The sequence below is a fragment of the Mytilus edulis genome, chromosome 4 (genome assembly GCF_963676685.1).
Source record: "Mytilus edulis chromosome 4, xbMytEdul2.2, whole genome shotgun sequence".
NCBI lineage: Eukaryota > Metazoa > Mollusca > Bivalvia > Mytilida > Mytilidae > Mytilus > Mytilus edulis.
The window spans coordinates 43,321,298-43,340,019 of record NC_092347.1 but is presented as its reverse complement, the minus strand read 5'-3'; the positions used below and the strand labels follow the sequence as shown (position 1 = coordinate 43,340,019).

The 18,722-nt window shown below is 31.2% G+C and overlaps 1 protein-coding gene across 2 annotated transcripts; it reads right to left on the bottom strand.

Annotated features, from left to right (window-relative positions):
* Nucleotides 1-7,233: 7,233 nt before the first annotated feature.
* On the bottom strand, nucleotides 7,234-18,529 carry LOC139519733 (transmembrane emp24 domain-containing protein 9-like). Of its 2 annotated transcripts, none has more exons than XM_071311977.1 (5): nucleotides 18,356-18,529; nucleotides 11,377-11,492; nucleotides 8,974-9,078; nucleotides 8,376-8,522; nucleotides 7,234-7,928 (listed from the first exon to the last, which is right to left on the bottom strand). In XM_071311977.1, exons 1-5 carry the CDS (start codon nucleotides 18,483-18,485, stop codon nucleotides 7,779-7,781), a joined length of 648 nt encoding a protein of 215 aa, XP_071168078.1. In that variant the 5' UTR covers nucleotides 18,486-18,529; the 3' UTR covers nucleotides 7,234-7,778. The 2 variants fall into 2 exon arrangements, with proteins under 2 accessions (XP_071168078.1, XP_071168077.1); XM_071311976.1 differs by lacking the exon at nucleotides 11,377-11,492 and adding an exon at nucleotides 12,113-12,228 and having other exon boundaries at nucleotides 18,356-18,525.
* Between the last annotated feature and the right edge of the window lie 193 nt (nucleotides 18,530-18,722).

Sequence of the window (18,722 nt, the reverse complement as noted above, 5' to 3'; positions counted from 1 at the left end):
CTCATTGATTAATATACCTGAACAAAAAATTGAACTGTCAATGATGAAAAAATACTTATACCAATACTAAGAAAGGACTCACAAAACTGCATGTGGTGTTGTATTTATTCAATACCAAAAACTCGTTTTTAATGTGTTCAATATTAATAATGATTTAAAAATTAAAAGTTGATTTCTGATCAAATATTCAATAAATATTTTTGTGTGTTTGATAAATAAAAATTTGAATATTATTATTTTTAAATTAAGGTCTTCATAAACATAGTCTATAAATTAACCAAAAAAAACCCATGCAAATTCATTGGAAAATACTAAAAAAATGTGTCTAAAATAAACTTTTTATTATTAAGTCAGATTTTATATTGAACAGATTGAAAATATATTAATGATATATTGAATAAATACAATATTGCATACAGTTTATGTGAGTTTATAGAAGTCAGAAGTATTTCAATAAAAAAACAGATGATTTTTTGGTCAGGTAAATTAATCAATGAGTGATATATTTCTCCTAGAAGAAATTTAAAGGTCCTGGTAAATAAACTATACAGAGAACAATACCTGTTGTATTTGTAAGATGGGACAATAGAACTTAAAAAGTTTAAATCGACAGGTAACTTGCAGGTGAATCTATGGAAAACTATCATAGGGTTCGCAATAAATATTTTTCTTTTTGAAAACAATCTTTAAATGAAATAAGTGTCAAGTTTGCCTTTGTCAGTGTTTATTGTTTGAAATTTTTAATAGATGATTCCAATATGTATATTTAACCAAAACAAATAATTTACTAAGTTTTTGATTACAATTAGATAATTCAAGGATTTGTATAGTTATATAATATACTGAGACAAATATCCCACATGAAAAGAATAATTGGAATCAAAATGGACAACCACAAATAGTAAAGAGAGCGGAGTAGGTCTTTTTTAGAGAAAATTTACCCATACACACAAGACAGTTGCATTGGGAAATTATGAGCTGTCGAAATAATGTGCTGTCGGAGTAATGGGCTGTCGGAATAGTGGGCTGTCGGAGTAATGGGCTGTCGGAATAATGGTTGTCGGACTAATGGGATGTCACCAAAATATGTATACTAGTTCAGTGATAATGGACGTCATACTAAACTACGAATTATACACAAGAAACTAAAATTAAAAATCATACAAGACTAATAAAGGCCAGAGGCTCCTGACTTGGAACAGGCGCAAAATTGTATATTTACTTGAAAGTTGCAATACGTACTAATAAAAGTTCACAATTGTGAAGCTGAAGTCTTCCGTTTGTCGTAAAGATTTGTTCTAGGTTGACCCTTTTCGATAATTTCTAGATGCAAGTCAAGTTATATAAGACAGACTTTATATAAATATCTATATCTGCAGTATTCTTTATTTAGAAATCGATGGAATAGATGCGTTTAACATGGTCACCTAATCGGCACCAAACTACATTTTTTAGTTAGAGGACATTGTCCATAGCGGAACGTGAAGCTAAATGATAATGCTAGCTACTATTTATACTTGTTGAGAACCTCCCATATGAAGTCTGTGAATGTGTCATAATTAATGGAACAAGTCAGCAGGAAGAAGTGTACCATTCGTTTCCATAGGAATGCCCATTGTTTGTTGAAATAAACGTCTTCCAAAAGTAACAAACATCTTGTCAATAAAAAAATATCATCTTGATCATGATGATGTCTCTGTTTCGCCGGAGATTTTTTGTTTGAATCAGAGTGTTTTTGACATAGTACGATTAATCCCTTCTTAAACAAAATACATATGTATCTACCTTGGCCATTCTTTTTTTATGAAACAAAACAAAAGTTGGACTATAAAAATTAGATGAGATATGGTTGCCATTGAGACAAAGAGACCAATTTTCAAATGACATAGGCCACCTTCCGGAGCCAAACCGTATATGAAATTAACATCGACCAATGAACCATTAAATGAAGTCAAGGTCATATGAATCCTGCAAGACAGACATAAAATTGAGAATGGAAATGGGGAATGTGTCAAAGAGACAACAACCCGACCAAATAAAAAACAACAGCAGAGGGTCACCAACAGGTCTTCAATGTAGCGAGAAATTCCCGCACCCGGAGGCGTCCTTCAGCTGGCCCCTAAACAAATATATACTAGTCCAGTGATAATGAACGCCATACCAATTTCCAAATTGTACACAAGAAACTAAAATTAAAATAATACAAGACTAACAAAGGCCAGAGGCTCCTGACTTGGGACAGGCGCAAAAATGCGGCGGGGTTAAACATGTTTGTGAGATCTCAACCCTCCCCCTATACCTCTTACCAATGTAGTAAAGTAAACGCATAACAATACGCACATTAAAATTCAGTTCAAGAGAAATCCGAGTCTGATGTCAGAAAATGTAACCAAAGAAAATAAACAAAATGACAATAATACATAAATAACAACAGACTACTAGCAGTTAACTGACATGCCAGCTCCAGACTTAAATTAAACTGACTGAAAGATTATGATTTCATCATATGAACATCAGGCACAATCCTTCCCGTTAGGGGTTTAGTATCATACCATCATAACATATATGAGAAGAACATAACCCGTGTCATGCCAACAACTGTTTTTAGAATAAATGTGTTTAGTTTCGATGCAAAGACCTTATCAGTGACTCAATATTAACGCCAAAATATGCAATCTTTAATGACTTGACAACAGTATCGTAATTATATCCCTTCTTAATAAGTCTATTCAAAGGTTTTGTAAGTTTCTGAGGTGAATACTGACACCTTTGTGCTTTATAAAGAATATTACCATAAAAAATTGGATGTGAAATACCTGAACGTATTAGAAGTCTGCATGTTGAGCTATATTTACGAATGATGTCTTTATACCGATGATAAAATTTAGTAAATGCACACCTTACAGTCATACTTTACACCACATATAATGAATGACCTTTTGCTTTAAGTATCTATCAAACTGACAAAACCATGAATTTTCAACATTGGACAATGAGCTATGAAAATTATGTAAAGGTCATATGACAGCTATCAGACAGACAAACTCACCTTACAATCATTCCATATAAAAAAAAAATTTAGTGCTCCTTTTGTTTTTAGTATCTGAAAAAAAAACTCCAAAAAGACCAAACTTCAACCAGATGCTCCGCAGGGCACAGCTTTATACGACCGCAGAGGTCGAACCCTGAACAGTAAGGGCATTTAAGCTTGATACAGCTCTGAATTTGGATTGTGATTAAATAGTTGACACAATATAGGTTTCTGTCAAAGACAGTTTTAGCAGATTATCTGGACAATGGACAATAATTGCTTAATCCGTAGTTACATGTATTTCTTTATTATTCTGTTTTATATATTTCTGAGAAATAATTTATATTCAGTTTTGGATAGGTTCTTAAACCGTAAACACTGGACTCAATATTGTAACATCGTTTATATTCTTGTTGGATCGCTTATTAAATTGTTAAACTTTAAACCGACTTGAATCTTCATTTCAATACCAAGCAAATAGTCTGGCTATATAGCTATAGCATCTGAGATACAAACTTGACCACATATTTTTTACCTTTATCACTGATCCATAGTGAGGTCAATGTCAGGTGAATGCAACCTAACTGATGAACATGTAGAAGTTCCAAGGAACCCTTATACAAAATATAGTTATGCTATTATTCATTCATACCACAAATAAATGGGGAATGTGTCCATTGGACTCAGATGATGACCCTGCTTGCATACAACGTTAAAAAGGGACATAACTCAAGAACTGTAACAGTGACCCTACCCAAATTTGTATTTGATCTGAGTATTGTGGTAAAAAGCATTGTTTATAAGTTTCATAACATTCGGTTGTAGCAAAAAGTTAGAGAACAGAAACATAAATTTCAGTAATTTTTCCATTTGTTAAGGGGCACAACTCTAGGATTGTAAAAGTGACACCACCAAAATTCAAACTTGATCTGTGTGTTGTGGTAATTAGCAATGTGCGTAAGTTTCATAACATTTGGTTGAGGCAAACTACAGTTAGACTAGAGAATGGAAACAAAAATTTCAGTAATTTTTCCATTTGTTATGAGGCATAATTTTAGAAGGGTTAAAAGGATGCCACCAAATTTCAAACTTAAAATGCTTTTGTCCAAACAGCATCCCTGGAATTGCCACTATGTGAAGTTCTCTGTGGTAATGATCATCATCCTTAACGAATATCATAGTTGGTAATTTGCTCATTTTGTCTAATAGTCGATCTTCTTGTGTGTCATTACCTTGCTGTTGTATTGATGTATAATCCACAAAAAATTCCACATCTTTTATTCATATGTATTAAAGCTAAATGATTTGTAATTAAATAACCTACAATTTATTGATTTATCCAAATTGGTTGCTTGATTTACAGAATTTTTTTGATATTTTGTTACAATAATCTGTCCAAAATTTGAACCAACTGTATATATGAATGTTTTACTTTATCACATACATTTTGCAACTTTCTTTATTGTGAGACAATATTAAGTTTCTACCATCAACTAAATCTTTTCAGTTTTCAACTGAAATTCTATATTAAAGAAAATAGTGACAGAATAATGTGACTGCATTGGTCTCCATGTTCATTTATCAACATCTCCTCTGGTGATCATTCTCGCTTTCTAGTAGGTTCACAAGTTACAATACGTATTAAGGATCTTCAAAGAAATACATGTCAAATTTTGTTCAAATTGTTCCACTCTTCTATAGTACTTATATTGTAATGTGTATACTTGAATAATTTGTCAATTATTTACATATATTTTTAAAGATGTTTTGACGTATGATGTCTATTATCACTGAACCAGTACACATCTTTGTTTAGGGGCTAGCTGAAGCAGGACACCAGGGGTGCAGGATTTTCTCGCTGTATTGAAGACCCATTGTTGGACTTCATCAGTTTTCTGCTCTTTGACGAATTCCCCATTTCCATTCTCAATTTTATTTCAGTGTTTTTTTATATATATTTATATTCGTTATTTCACTTATTCAATTAGTGTAAAGGAAAGGCATAATTTAAAAGACACAAAAGTTGTAGTTAAAGTTATTTATTTTTTAAGATACTCTATGCAAGTATCCAAAAACAAAAAAAGAAGGTGAGGAAAACACTTGCACACATAGAACAGAACATAATCAAAATACTTAACACAGCTTAATTCCATAGTACGGATTTAAAAAAAAAACAAACATTATAACCACATACCTTCATTCATACAAATAGAATGTTACAATAATCTGTCAAAATATCACCTAAATTGTTTCTGGTTATTATTTCAGTACAATGCATATTTCTTTTCAATTGCTGCAATTTGGGTTTTTTGAAAAACAGCCTTGTTGCAATTTTATTTGACTGGCTGTTGGTTGCATTAAAAAATTATTAGGATATTCTATGGCTCAATCTTATCCCGTCCGACTGTTAACATTTAACCACACAATGTGTACTCAAACATAAGTTACAACAATATATATAAAGTGCTATAAACTTAAACAGTAATACCTCCCATATATTCAGTAAAAGACAGAAAAAAATTAGTGCACCAGACCAGCTAAATTATAATAAAGCGCTTAATTAACTAGTACATACTTATCAAATAAATACAATCCCTATTTACATTAAAAAATCTTTAGGCATAAAGCACTATTTATTGTTTACTCATCTCATATAAACATAATGTCTTTTAAACCATAAAATTCAAATACAATGAATAGCTAATTCCTTGTGATTGTTATAATGAATCAATTTCTTACTTTAAAATATAATTGGACTAGACTAATCAACAAAAATACTTCTATTTCATTATTATCTTGTGAGACAATGGACAAGTGTAAAGTGTGAAATTTACCTGAATGCAACATTGTTAAAAAAAATATGAATCAATATGATATTATTGCTTTCTTTTTGTGACAGATATGAAAACGTTTATAGAAATTTTAACACATCAAATTGATATTCCATAGTTAAATGTGTTAAGTTATCAGAAAATATTGAAACTAACCTAGATACAAATCAACTTTAAAGTTATTTATTTTAAATATAAATTTTCATCCTAACTATTTTTCCTTTCTACCTAAAATAGTCAGATGTGAGAGATCTGTAGTGAAATCTTGAGAATTGAAAATCTTTGAAACAATATTAAAATGAAAGCACCAACATGACCAATGATTCAATGCTTTAAACAACATTTGCTATATAAAATCTAAGAATAAAGTAAAATTTGAGTATACTTTTATCTGGCAATTACAGAAGATAACATATATTTCTGTTTATAAAATTTCATCTTCCTGTAAAAATGTGCACACTTCAGAGAAAAAGAATTATTAAGATTTAGGAAAAAATAACAAACTGTTCATATTAAAGGGGCACTAGCTGTCAAATTCATTGTAATCGATTTGACTCAAGTTCTCATATTTGGTTTATAACAATGTAAAACATTTATCCAAACTATCAAAAGTCTAAAATTAACAGTTTACAGAGCATGGGGTAGATAATATAAAGGTTCGTTTCGTGTGTATTTTAGTCCAGACGCCATCTAATTAACTATCGATTTGACCTCAGATGACCATATAAGCGATGTAAACAAAAATAAAGATACGAATAGATTAAACCAACACATGCAATTGCATTTTTATAGGTCTGTTTGATTTTATTTTATAGATTAAAAATAGATGTTTCTCATTGTTTTTAACCATATAAGAATGATTTTATATGCATCGAATTAGTAATCAAATGATTTACCGTAGTTTCACTTTCATTGTTGACATTCTTTTTCTTTAAATAACCAGTACACGTACAATGCATGCGTTGTCAATCTCTAGCTAGGGGTTAACTTGAAGTTCACATGAATACCGGTTAGAATGATGATGACGTTTTCACTTGCAAGTGAATCAGTCAAAAATTATGTTTAATCGCTTATTTCAACAAAATTAAAGGAAATTGATTGCTAAAAGCAAATTATTATTTCATTATTCCAATTGATTAATGATTGATCTAAAAAAAAATCATACTTTATTTTTTTATATATATCGTAGCTAGTGCCCCTTTAATCATAACTGAATTTAATTTTCAGATCATCACCAAATAGACAAAGAATTGTAAGTGTTATTTTTTTTTAAATAATAGTAATGAAATGAAGTAGAAATTGAAGTAGAATGATAAATATTGTTTTATACATTCGACCTATTTTCTGTTTTATTGTTTCCTTTTGAATATCTTCCTTATTGGCTATACCTTGACAAGGATGTATATCTTACAACAAACTAGTCATCAACACACAAATCCTGTATAACTAACAAGAGTTTCATTCACAAAAATATACTTATAAAATATGAAGTTAAAGCTCTCATTCTCCAACACACATCCATTCATTTCTTTCACACAAGAACATAAAAAAAAGTCAAAAACACATGATAATGTATTTCATGATGAGTTATCTAAAACATATCCTAAATGTGGTTTAATTACTAATAAATTTACTGATAATTTTTTTCTTTAAAATCTTAAATTATTTTGTTATTTCTGTCTTTTTTATTTGACAAAATAATCCCTGCCCAATAATACTTTCTTTACAAAAAATCAATGGATTTCTGTAGGTGAGCAATAATGGTTATGCTATTATTTTTTCCAATTTTTATCCCAAAACTCTATTGATATCCTATAATTTAATTATAATTTATTTATTTCCCAAAACTCAGCTTTTCTGGTATTTTTTTTAATATTTGTTAAACTTATTATTTAAACTCCCTAAAATATTTTGTATTATACAAGTTTTTTAGCTTCAAAAAAGCTCTTAAGATGTTTCATCTGCCAAAATCCTGTAACCAGTAAAATAAGAGTCTGAGCTATCGACCACCATAATACTCTTTGGTTAGTACTTTCACTTGTCTGTCTAAATCTCTCTTCCCGGTACTAAAAAATACAAAGTAAACAAATTATGACAATTCTTTAAATTCAAATCATGCAAATGACAATTCAATTTTAATTTCCATGTAACAGTCGCATAATCCGGCCAATACTGTTGTTTAAATAACATTAAGTGTAGAAGAAAATCAAAAGTTTATTTATCTTGAACACAATAAATAAAATTTTGTTGGATAAAAAAAAACAGTGTTCCAATGTCCCCTACCTTGCACATATTTTATCTATCCAAGGACCAAGGTACAAGGACAATTACTTAAACAAAAACACTTTTTTATAAACCTATGATATAAATTTCATAACATTCTGGCAAAACTACATATGAGAGCACTAACAGTAGAATTTTCCATATAACTATAGGTTAAAAAGATTATCTGAGTAACTGAAAGTCAAACTTTTCAATTTGCCAACACTACAATAAATACAACAAAATCTTACCCTTTGGTAATTCTGTTCTTTGGTAATTTGTTCTACTTGATCTAACAATTGTCTGATACGTAGCTGTAATTCTGACAGCTTATCTTTAGCTTGTATCTGAGCATAGTCTACAGCATGCTCTCCAACTTGGATGTCTAAATGTACTCTCTTAAACAGAAAAATAAATAAAATAATTCAAACACAATTAATGCACAATAGTTTGTTTGTGTGATTACTAATCTTTGCCGTTTCAGTACATGAACTTTCTCCACATATACTTGATTTTATACTGCTTTAGTCCACAACTTGTTCTTGCTAGAAATAATGCAAACTTAATTAAGGAAATTTAAATATTTTGATAAAAAATTTATTCCTTCTCTGTCATTAAAAATGTCATAAACATATTTAAATTGAATTGTAATTTGTAGTCTGAGAGTGATTCTAAGATTTTATTTATATGAGATTTTTCCAAAACTTGTTGACACGATACATGTACCTGCTGTAAGAAACTCTTACTTTTTCAGATATTTACATGCAATAAAATGATTTTCCCCGTTCAAAATTCCAAATTAAAACTTTGATGTTTTAAATAATCATCCTCATTCATGAAATTACTCACCAACTGACCACTAGCAAACCATGCTGACGAGTTTGAGTGTAAACAGATAATATGTTCACCAGCAGAATGAGATGTAAATGTAAATCGTCCCTCTGCTGCATAGGTCTGCAAAAAAAAAAAACCAACATTATGCTTAATTAAAAATAAAATTAGAAAATAACTTGCCTTTTGCAAATTTGAATCCTAAATAAATATATCAAAATAAACATTTGAAAACATCTTGCAGTATTCGATCATCTACGTTACACAAACCAGTACAAGTCTGTTTCAACCAATTCAAGATCTATGCACCATCTAATTAATTTCTATTGGTAGCTGCATAGAAGCAAACATGCAAGCCAGAAAAACTTAAGTTCCTACATCAACATGATAAAATTTTAAGATTGATTTAAATAAACATTTTATAATAAAAACAATATCACGGCAACTATAAATTCATACTACAGTATATAACATGCAATAAATTCAAACTCAATCAATCATTAAGCTACATTGTAGTTTGTCCTATCTACATGTTTCAATTTACAAATTTAAACTATAGTTAAATCCGATTCGAAACAACCACCTCCCTCTTTAAAAGTAAATCATCAAACAGCAAGAACAGGTTTTTAATTAGTTTACATTCTTTAGAATCGAATGATCAGACAATTTTTCAACTTTTGACCTCTTAAATGCTCAAATGACATTTTTCTTTTTACAAATGTTGCCCAATAAATACTACAAGTTTGGAAATTGCATAGAAATGCAAGACTGTTTTCAAATGTTTTTAAACAATCAGCAAAGAGACCTAATAAAAAATACACATACTAAAATTTTTACAGACAGACAATGATAAGTCATACATGTACCAATATTGTAATTATAAAGAGCTGGCAGTGTGTGCAATAGATTAACATTTGTACAATGTATTTACACTTTTGCTATTTAGCTGAATTTCAAATGTCTTCAAATAACCCTAGATCTGTCTCTCAATACACTTATGGCGTCATGGAAAGACCATTTTTTAATTATGACACCAAACATTTTCATTTTTATAATGGGTTCTTGTTCAATTGGCAGAGTCATTTGCTTACAATTGCAAGTGTAAATACATGTACATTCATCATTATAAATAATGAAATGTACACATCTATGTTTAGGTACATGTTTTCATCTGGCATGACAAGTATCTCTGAAAAATTAAGACTTTATCTATTAACATTTAATACGATGTATCCATCGTATCCATGTATCCAGGATTCCCATGCTTGCTTTAGCAGAAAACTGTTGCAATCATGTCAGATATAGTTTAAGCTAAATATAAAACAACCTCTGAACCAAATGTTATAAATATAACTAGGTCACAACTACTTATTCTTTTTCTTTTAAAGTCCTAGCAGAGTTGTTCTACATTTTTTCTTATAATCTTTATAAAGTACAATTTCTGCTTAACATTACAATACCCCTGTCTTTAATAACAAAGTTTTGAAGGAAAAAACACAATATTTTACATATAAATATATAAAAAAAATGTGAACTTAAAATATGTACATGTACCAGTAACTGGTACATGTACAGCCAAAACATGAATATAAAACAATAAATTATAATATCTGGTTCATGCGTATATATGTTTATGCAATAAAAAAAACTGTCCTCATATGCATGCATACAAACTTTTCTCTTTAAGTACTGTACTAGACTACTTCAAGTGATCATACAATGAAATAAAATACATTCTTCTATGTCTTTCAATTAATAAACTAAACATGATAAATGCCTCAGTGAGCCTGTATTGCTCACCCAGTATTTTTGAGGTTAATCTTCAGTGTAATGACATTGATTAAAGAGCTTAAAATGTCGATTTCCAGCAATATACAAATATAAAACACATTTATCATTAAACTGATACATACAATAAACCTTGTATGTGTTTTTGAACAGAGAAAGGCATTATTATTACCTATTACATTAAATGAAAGAAAAATATATCTCAAAAACTAATAAAATGCTTATACTAATATTAAGAAGTGAAAATGTCCAGGTCCAAACAAAGGGAGATAATGCCAATCAACCATGTCCTAGAATAGTCAGTTACAAAGCAATTTTCTGTGTGAGAGTGTATTATACTACTGAAAACATCAAGATTGAAAATGTATTAAACGTAATTTCCATCAAAACCCTTTCATCTATAAATGAATTGATTCACAACACTTGAAAAGTAAATGGATTTCTTTGTCGGAAAACAAACGAAAACCTTTTTAACAACTACATTGTATTCATGCTTAACTCTGCTTTCAAAAAAATGAAAATTATTCTAACAAATAAAAATGCCCACCATAATTTACAATGTTCAATCTTGATATTTTCTTTAAAAAAAAAAAACCACACAGAATAATCTGACCACTAGGACAATCGACTCACCCTGGACAGAACAATGTTTTCTTCAGGGTCTTTGACCTCCACTAACATCCCAAACCCTGGTGCTGAGGGATGATATTCCTTCACAGAAAAATCATACACTTGAACTTTGTACTTTCCTGTAATCAGTAATTGTAACACAATGCAACGTGCGACATGCCGCTTAGAATTAACATTTACTGTACCATCTTACATACTGTAAATTCAGATGTTATTGCGATGCTTTAATTAATTGCAAACCTGCAAAAATATCAGTGGGATAATAAAACTTTTTTTTTGTGATTTAATTCTTGTTTTTGTTACGTTTCATATATTTTGGGCTTTAATAGTACAGACTTTGCAATAATAAACTCGTGCATTAATTTCTGAATTTACAGTAACTGACAACTAAAGTTTTTATCTAAATATAAAATGCTGCTTTTCATGCAGATAAAAAGCAGTTTCAAAAGATATATGATTTTATCAATCATACATTTGCTCCTCTGACTACCATTATAAGTAAATATCTGAATCTAATCAGATTTCATTGTCAGTCTAAAGGCTTTTTATTTTCTAAATCCTTCTTCTGAGACAAATAAACTAAGTTGCCAGTTTGATGATACCAATATATAGTAACAGGACACTTTCTACATGTCTTCACCGTCTGAAGTCCTCTGCATTCATTGGCATTCTAATCAGTTAAGGTGAATCCATGAAGAAAATGTCCTTGTGTATGTATTTTTTAGACAGTTTGGCTTACCCTTGATAAAACAACTTTATCATCTGGATCTTGTATCTCTACATGCATGCCCCATCCAGGCACAGATGGGACATAGTTATTTGTATTCTTGTCAAAAACTTCCACTTTATAATGACCTGTAATTCATACTAGATAATAATAAGTAAGCCACATACATTTTTTGTATATTGACAAATAAATATACCATTGTGTAACGGGCCAGCAGTTTGTCACTAAGGATTTAGACTAAATATTTCTGAACGTTTGGGACAAAGGAAATTTTTGAAAGTTTTTGATGAAAAATTATTTCATGTATGTAAAATATATCGAATACTATTACGCATGCACAGTACATGACAGAGAAAGCATCAGTTTGACTTGTACTTGTGAAAATATTTTTTAAAGCTTTGAATAAAGTTTTATCCTTTTCATCGAAATTGTCGAAAAATATTGATGAAAAGTTTAATTTCTGTTAGATATAAAGTGTGAAGTGAATACATTCACGACAAAACCAGTTGTAAACAGTCAGAACTTTTTAGATATTTTGAAATTTAAATGCGAACAGTCAGGGGAAACAATTTTGTTCAATTGAGGAAACTACGATAAGATCTATGGATTGTAATCAAACTGCAAATTGTGGTTTTCTGAGAAATATTGAAATTAAATGACAACTGACTGCTTTTCCTAGGGAAAATAATTATAATGGTCAATTATGGGGTTAGTAGCCAATCAGGTGTTGATAAGCTGATTACCTGTAATCACAATTTATAAAACATGATGTAAATGTTGCTTACATTGTAGCTGAAGGTCAAACTTGTCAGAAACATGATGACAGGAAGAATGATAGTAATTTCATCGAAATGATGTGACGTTAAAGGGATGGCCCATCTTCGCTAGCCAAGGGTTACGATCCACTCCGTTCTCTTCAACCTTGGCAGATTGAGCTAACATTGGTATCAATGTAACACTGTTGTCATCTATCGGAAGATTAAAGTCACGCCCATTATAGTCGTATGTTTAGTGATTTAAAGACTTGTTGCACAATAAACTGTTACACATGGCTATTGTTTACAAACACTTCCTACATCTACACGTGATCATGTTATAGGCGCTTTTTGATTGGATGCAGCGAGTTTCTACTGCAACCAATAACTAGAGGCTCTCAAGAGTCTGTGTCGCTCACCTTGGTCTATGTGCATATTAAACAATGGACACAGATAAATTCATGACAAAATTGTGTTTTGGTGATGGTGATGTGTTTGTAAATCTTTCTTTACTGAACATTCTTGTTGCTACAATTATCTCTATCTATAATGAACTTGGCCCAGTAATTACAGGGGAAAATATTTCTAAAAATTTACAAAAGTTTATGAAAATTGTTTAAAATTTATTATAAAGGGCAATAACTCCTTAAGTAGTCAATTGACAATTTTGGTCCTGTTGACTTATTTGTAGATCTTATTTTGCTGAACATTGCAGTTTACAGTTTATCTCTATCTATTATAATATTCAAGATAATAACCAAAATCTGCAAAATTTCCTTAAAATTACTAATTCGGGGGCAGCAACCCAACAACTGGTTGTCCGATTTGTCTGAAAATTTCAGGGCAAATAGATCTTGACCTGATAAACAACTTAACCCCCACGTCAGATTTGCTTTAAATGCTTAGATTTCAGAGATATAAGCCAAAATCTACATTTCACCCCTATGTTCTATTTTAGCCATGGCGGCCATCTTGGTTGGATTGCCGGGGTCACTCTACACATTTTTAAACTACATTATATATTATGTATATACCCCAATGATGATTGTGGCACAGTTTGGTTAAATTTGGCCCAGTAGTTTTAGAGAAGATTTTTGTAAAAGTTTACGGACGCCGGACCCCAAGTGATGAGAAAAAATCACTTGACCTTTCAGGTCAGGTGAGCTAAAAATCCTTACCTTGTGTCTCCGAAATGTTAGCTCAATCTGCCAAGGGTGAAGAGAACGGGAGTGGATCATAACCCTTGGCTAGCAAAGATGGGGATGGCCTTTTTAGATTACATAACCTGCTGAGTGTTCCAGCTAGGCCATTTTCAGAGGGCGCAGCGCTCACCCCTATATTCAGTTGCGCCTTGTGCCATTTTTAACGATTTCGAAGCGCCCTGTACCTTTTTCGTTGCGCCCTGCCCTTTTGGAGATCGATGATGTTTGATTTTGCTTGTTTTGTTATGATCTGCCATTACAGATTAATGCGTCCTTGTCAACTTTAAAAAGTTAAAAATAGATTAACCTGTGTGTCGATAATAGCTGATCAGTGCATGCATACATGTAATGTGAATGTAGTACTAGGATCTATTAATTAGAAGTGTTTTTAACTCATTACTTAACCAGGTGCTCCGCAGGGCGCAGCTTTATACGACCGCAGAGGTCGAACCCTGAACAGTTGGGGCAAGTATGGACAAAACATTCAAGCGTGATACAGCTCTGAATTTGGATTGTGATCAAATTTTTGACATTACATGGGTTTTTTTTACACAAAACAAATGTCAAGATTTTACAAATCAATTAAAGATTTCTTCTTCAAACTTTTTAAATCTAAAATTAAATAGTTGACACAGCATAGGTTTCTGACACAGAATGAATGTGGTCTAATGAACTTAAAAGTTTTTTTTTGCCTTTGAGCAATTCACTATGCTGTTGAATATTAATCCTCTCAAAAAAATGTTTGAAGAAATTTTCTTTTTATTTATGAAATCTGAAATGAGAAAAATTTAACCCCCCCCCCTTTTTTTTCACATCCCGGTTTCCTTTCTCCAAAACTGATATCAATTCAAATTTCTAATGGAGTTTGCAACAATAACTACTCTTTTAAATACATCATAAAATATTAAAATGTAAAATAAAGTGCTTGTTATCACTGAATGGTAAAGATTGGTTGGTAGTAAAAGTGAATATACATTGTTTATTGTATAAAACAATAAAAAAAACTTCATCAGCAACATTTTATATTGGCAAATTTCCAATGAAGTTATTTACATAAAGTTATTGGCAAATAAAAATAGAAAATGACATCATAGTCATGTCTGGCAAATTTCCAACATATATTATCAACTACTATTCTATACAAAGAAAGATAACTCCAATTGAAAATTAAGTACATTTTTAGATTCAGCATATCAAAGAACCTAACTGATTCATTTTTTGTCAAAATCAAACTAAGTTTAATTTTGGACCCTTTGGACCTTAATGTAGACCAATTTGAAAACGGGACCAAAAGTTAAGAATCTACATACACAGTCATGACAGTTAGATTCGGCATATCAAACAACCCCAATTATTCAATTTTGATGAAATCAAACAAAGTTTAATTTTGGACCCTTTGGGCCCCTTATTCTGTTGGGACCAAAACTCCCAAAATCAATACCAACCTTCCTTTTATGGTCATAAACCTTGTGTTTAAATTTCATAGATTTCTATTTACTTATACTAACGTTATGGTGCGAAAACCAAGAAAAATGCTTATTTGGGTCCCTTTTTGGCCCCTAATTCCTAAACTGTTGGGACCTAAACTCCCAAAATAAATACCAACCTTCCTTTTGTAGTCATTAACATTGTGTTTAAATTTCATTGATTTTTATTTACTTAAACTAAAGTTATTGTGCGAAAACCAAGAATAATGCTTATTTGGGCCCTTTTTTGGCCCCTAATTCCTAAACTGTTGAAACCTAAACTCCCAAAATCAATCCCAACCGTTCTTTTGTGGTCATAAACCTTGTGTCAAAATTTCATAGATTTCTATTAACTTAAACTAAAGTTATAGTGCGAAAACCAAGAAAATGCTTATTTGGGCCCTTTTTGGCCCCTAATTCCTAAAATGTTGGGACCAAAACTCCCAAAATCAATACCAACCTTCCTTTTGTGGTCATAAACCTTGTGTTAAAATTTCATAGATTTCCATTCACTTTTACTAAAGTTAGAGTGCGAAAACTAAAAGTATTCGGACGGCGGACGACGACGACGACGACGCCAACGTGATAGCAATATACGACGAAAAATTTTTCAAATTTTGCGGTCGTATAAAAACTATATAACATTCTGAGTTGGTTTTTTTTGTCTTATTTACAGTCACAATGCCCAAGCATGAACGACGATTGAAAGAGGAAAATAGAAAAAAATAATGTGACAAAAGAAGTTTAGACGACTTTAAGTTTTTTTTTAGCAATATGTGAGTTTTTATATTTTTAACAGTTACTATTTCCATTTGATTGAAAATGAATCCACTGAAATATATTAATTTTTTCAACTCTTGTGTAACAATGATAGCTTGAAAAAAATAACTGCATAGAAATTTAATTATTTTTTTCTAAAGAATTACTTCTTGGAAAAGACAATAACGGAAAAAATTACTTTATAAAAGATATTTTTTTTCAGAAATCGTAATGGAAGTAGTGAAAATGAAAGTTTCAAAAAACTGGATGAAAACTTAAAAAGAAAAATGAAGAGAGTAGAACTTTTGAATCTACAGAAAGCCCCAATAAAGGTTAATTAAACTTTACCCTAACATGATTCACCTACTCAGCAAACCTGCTGTGTTGCCTTTGAGCACAGCAGAGGTAGTAGTCTCTCAAGTTAAACTTGTTAAGTCATGTAAGTGTGACCACAGAAATATGATGAAGCAGGATACATTACAAAACATTTTACATGTTAAACTTAATTTTGACAAGGTGCTTGACAATTTCTTCAGTACTAAAGAAAGAATAATAACGTCCTATCTGGGCTAATGTCATTGTGATTGTATATATATATGTTACCTAGTTACCTATGATCAAAGGAATAAAACAATGTTTGGTGTTGCCTTTTTCAAATTAACTTTCATGTGTTAAATGTGCCCTTTTCAGGATTGGCACCCTGCCCTTTTGAAATCCTAGCTGGAACACTGCTGTGTTGCACACTGTCAAGTCAATGCTTAAACCTCTTTTATAAGAACATGAATCGTCTTAGTCTGAAATTTCATTTTCTTTTTAATACAAATTTGATGTTTCATCGACTTGGTAAAAATTGAAAATGTCTGATGAAGAAAGTGACTGATAGCAAGTATGGTGAACAACAGGGCGACTAGATTTCACTTTTGACGGTCAGGCAGCGTTCTAGGATTTTTTTGGCACCTTGACTTACCAAGGGTAAGATCAATAAAAAAATTACTTATTCGCCATAATAACTTTGAATATTGTAATTTACTGAACAAAGCTGGATTCGGATACGATTGAATTTTGTACAAAATTTAAAAAAAACGATTTCTTTAAAACTAAATTTGACAAATATGTTATAGTTATTACTATGTAATTTATTAAGAGCTATAATAAATGCAACTGTAAGTTTATTTTCCTCCGATGACAAGAAAAAAAATCGTTTATGTCCCGATTTAAGCACCAGTTATCAATCCGGATTTTCCGATTTTACCGACACCGTGACTGACTTTTAGAATGATTGGAGAAGAATGTGGTCTCTTCTGCGCTTGATTACACCTAGTAAACGAGTGCTTGAATAAAAGCGCCGATAGACATCAACAAAATCTTTGATCTTTTATCAAAGTTTTTTCTCGTGATTTAATAAAAATAAAAAGCAGATATGGGAAAATTGAAGAGGACCGGGAAATTTCAAGAGTTTTTCGGCTTCCCGAACTTGAAAATTGACTTACCACCGGGTGACAAAGGCTAAAAAATGACCTACCCGTTGTCCTAATTCACTTACCCCGGGTAACGGGTAATGGGAATCCTAGAACACTGTCAGGCAAAGCTAAGTGACGGAGACGGAGAGGAAATGTGACTTTTTTGCTCTAGCCGATTTCTATGGCCTATGCATGCCTTTTTTTAATGGAAATTGTGACATCAAAATGGTCAATGCGTTCTTAAAATCTCTAACCCCATGCATGAGATGAGGGTATCCTTGTTTGATGGGTATTTGTACTATTAAGAATGCATCATGACATCACGATTTCTACTGAAATTGCATGCATAAAACAAATTCATACGACATACGAAAACTTATGATCTGACCATACATGAATCATTGAATGTGAGAGAAACAAATCAAATGAATTCTAAATAAATGTTTCCTTCTTATCATCTTTAACTGATGGTGATGATTTCTTACTGTTTGGAATAGACCGTTGTCTAAAGTATTCAAGTTTATCAACTGCACGATATGCAAAAAAGGGGGATCGTAAGTCCATATTTTTTATGTGTGACAGATTTTAAACTTATGTTACAATTTGCACGCACCTACAACCATAGTTTCATCTGGAATTTCTTCGATGAAGCATTTTTTCTCTGTTTCACCGATGTGGAAGTAAAGAGCATTTGTGAAAGATATGACAAGGACAAAAATAAAATATGAAACGTGTGTTTCCATCTTCTCAAGTTTGTTGTCGTGCCGAAAGGAAGTGACACGTCACACATGCGCATGTCGGTAGATCGGGTTGCACTAATAACAGGACGATTTCCCGGATAGTGACATGACGGTTGACCGGACGAGATATTAATAGTAATAACTTTTTTGTTATTCGGTAGATTTTTTTAAGATTTGTACACCTTGAAGACATCGAAATATATTTTGTGAAAATCAAACAAAAAAAGTGAAAAAAAATAA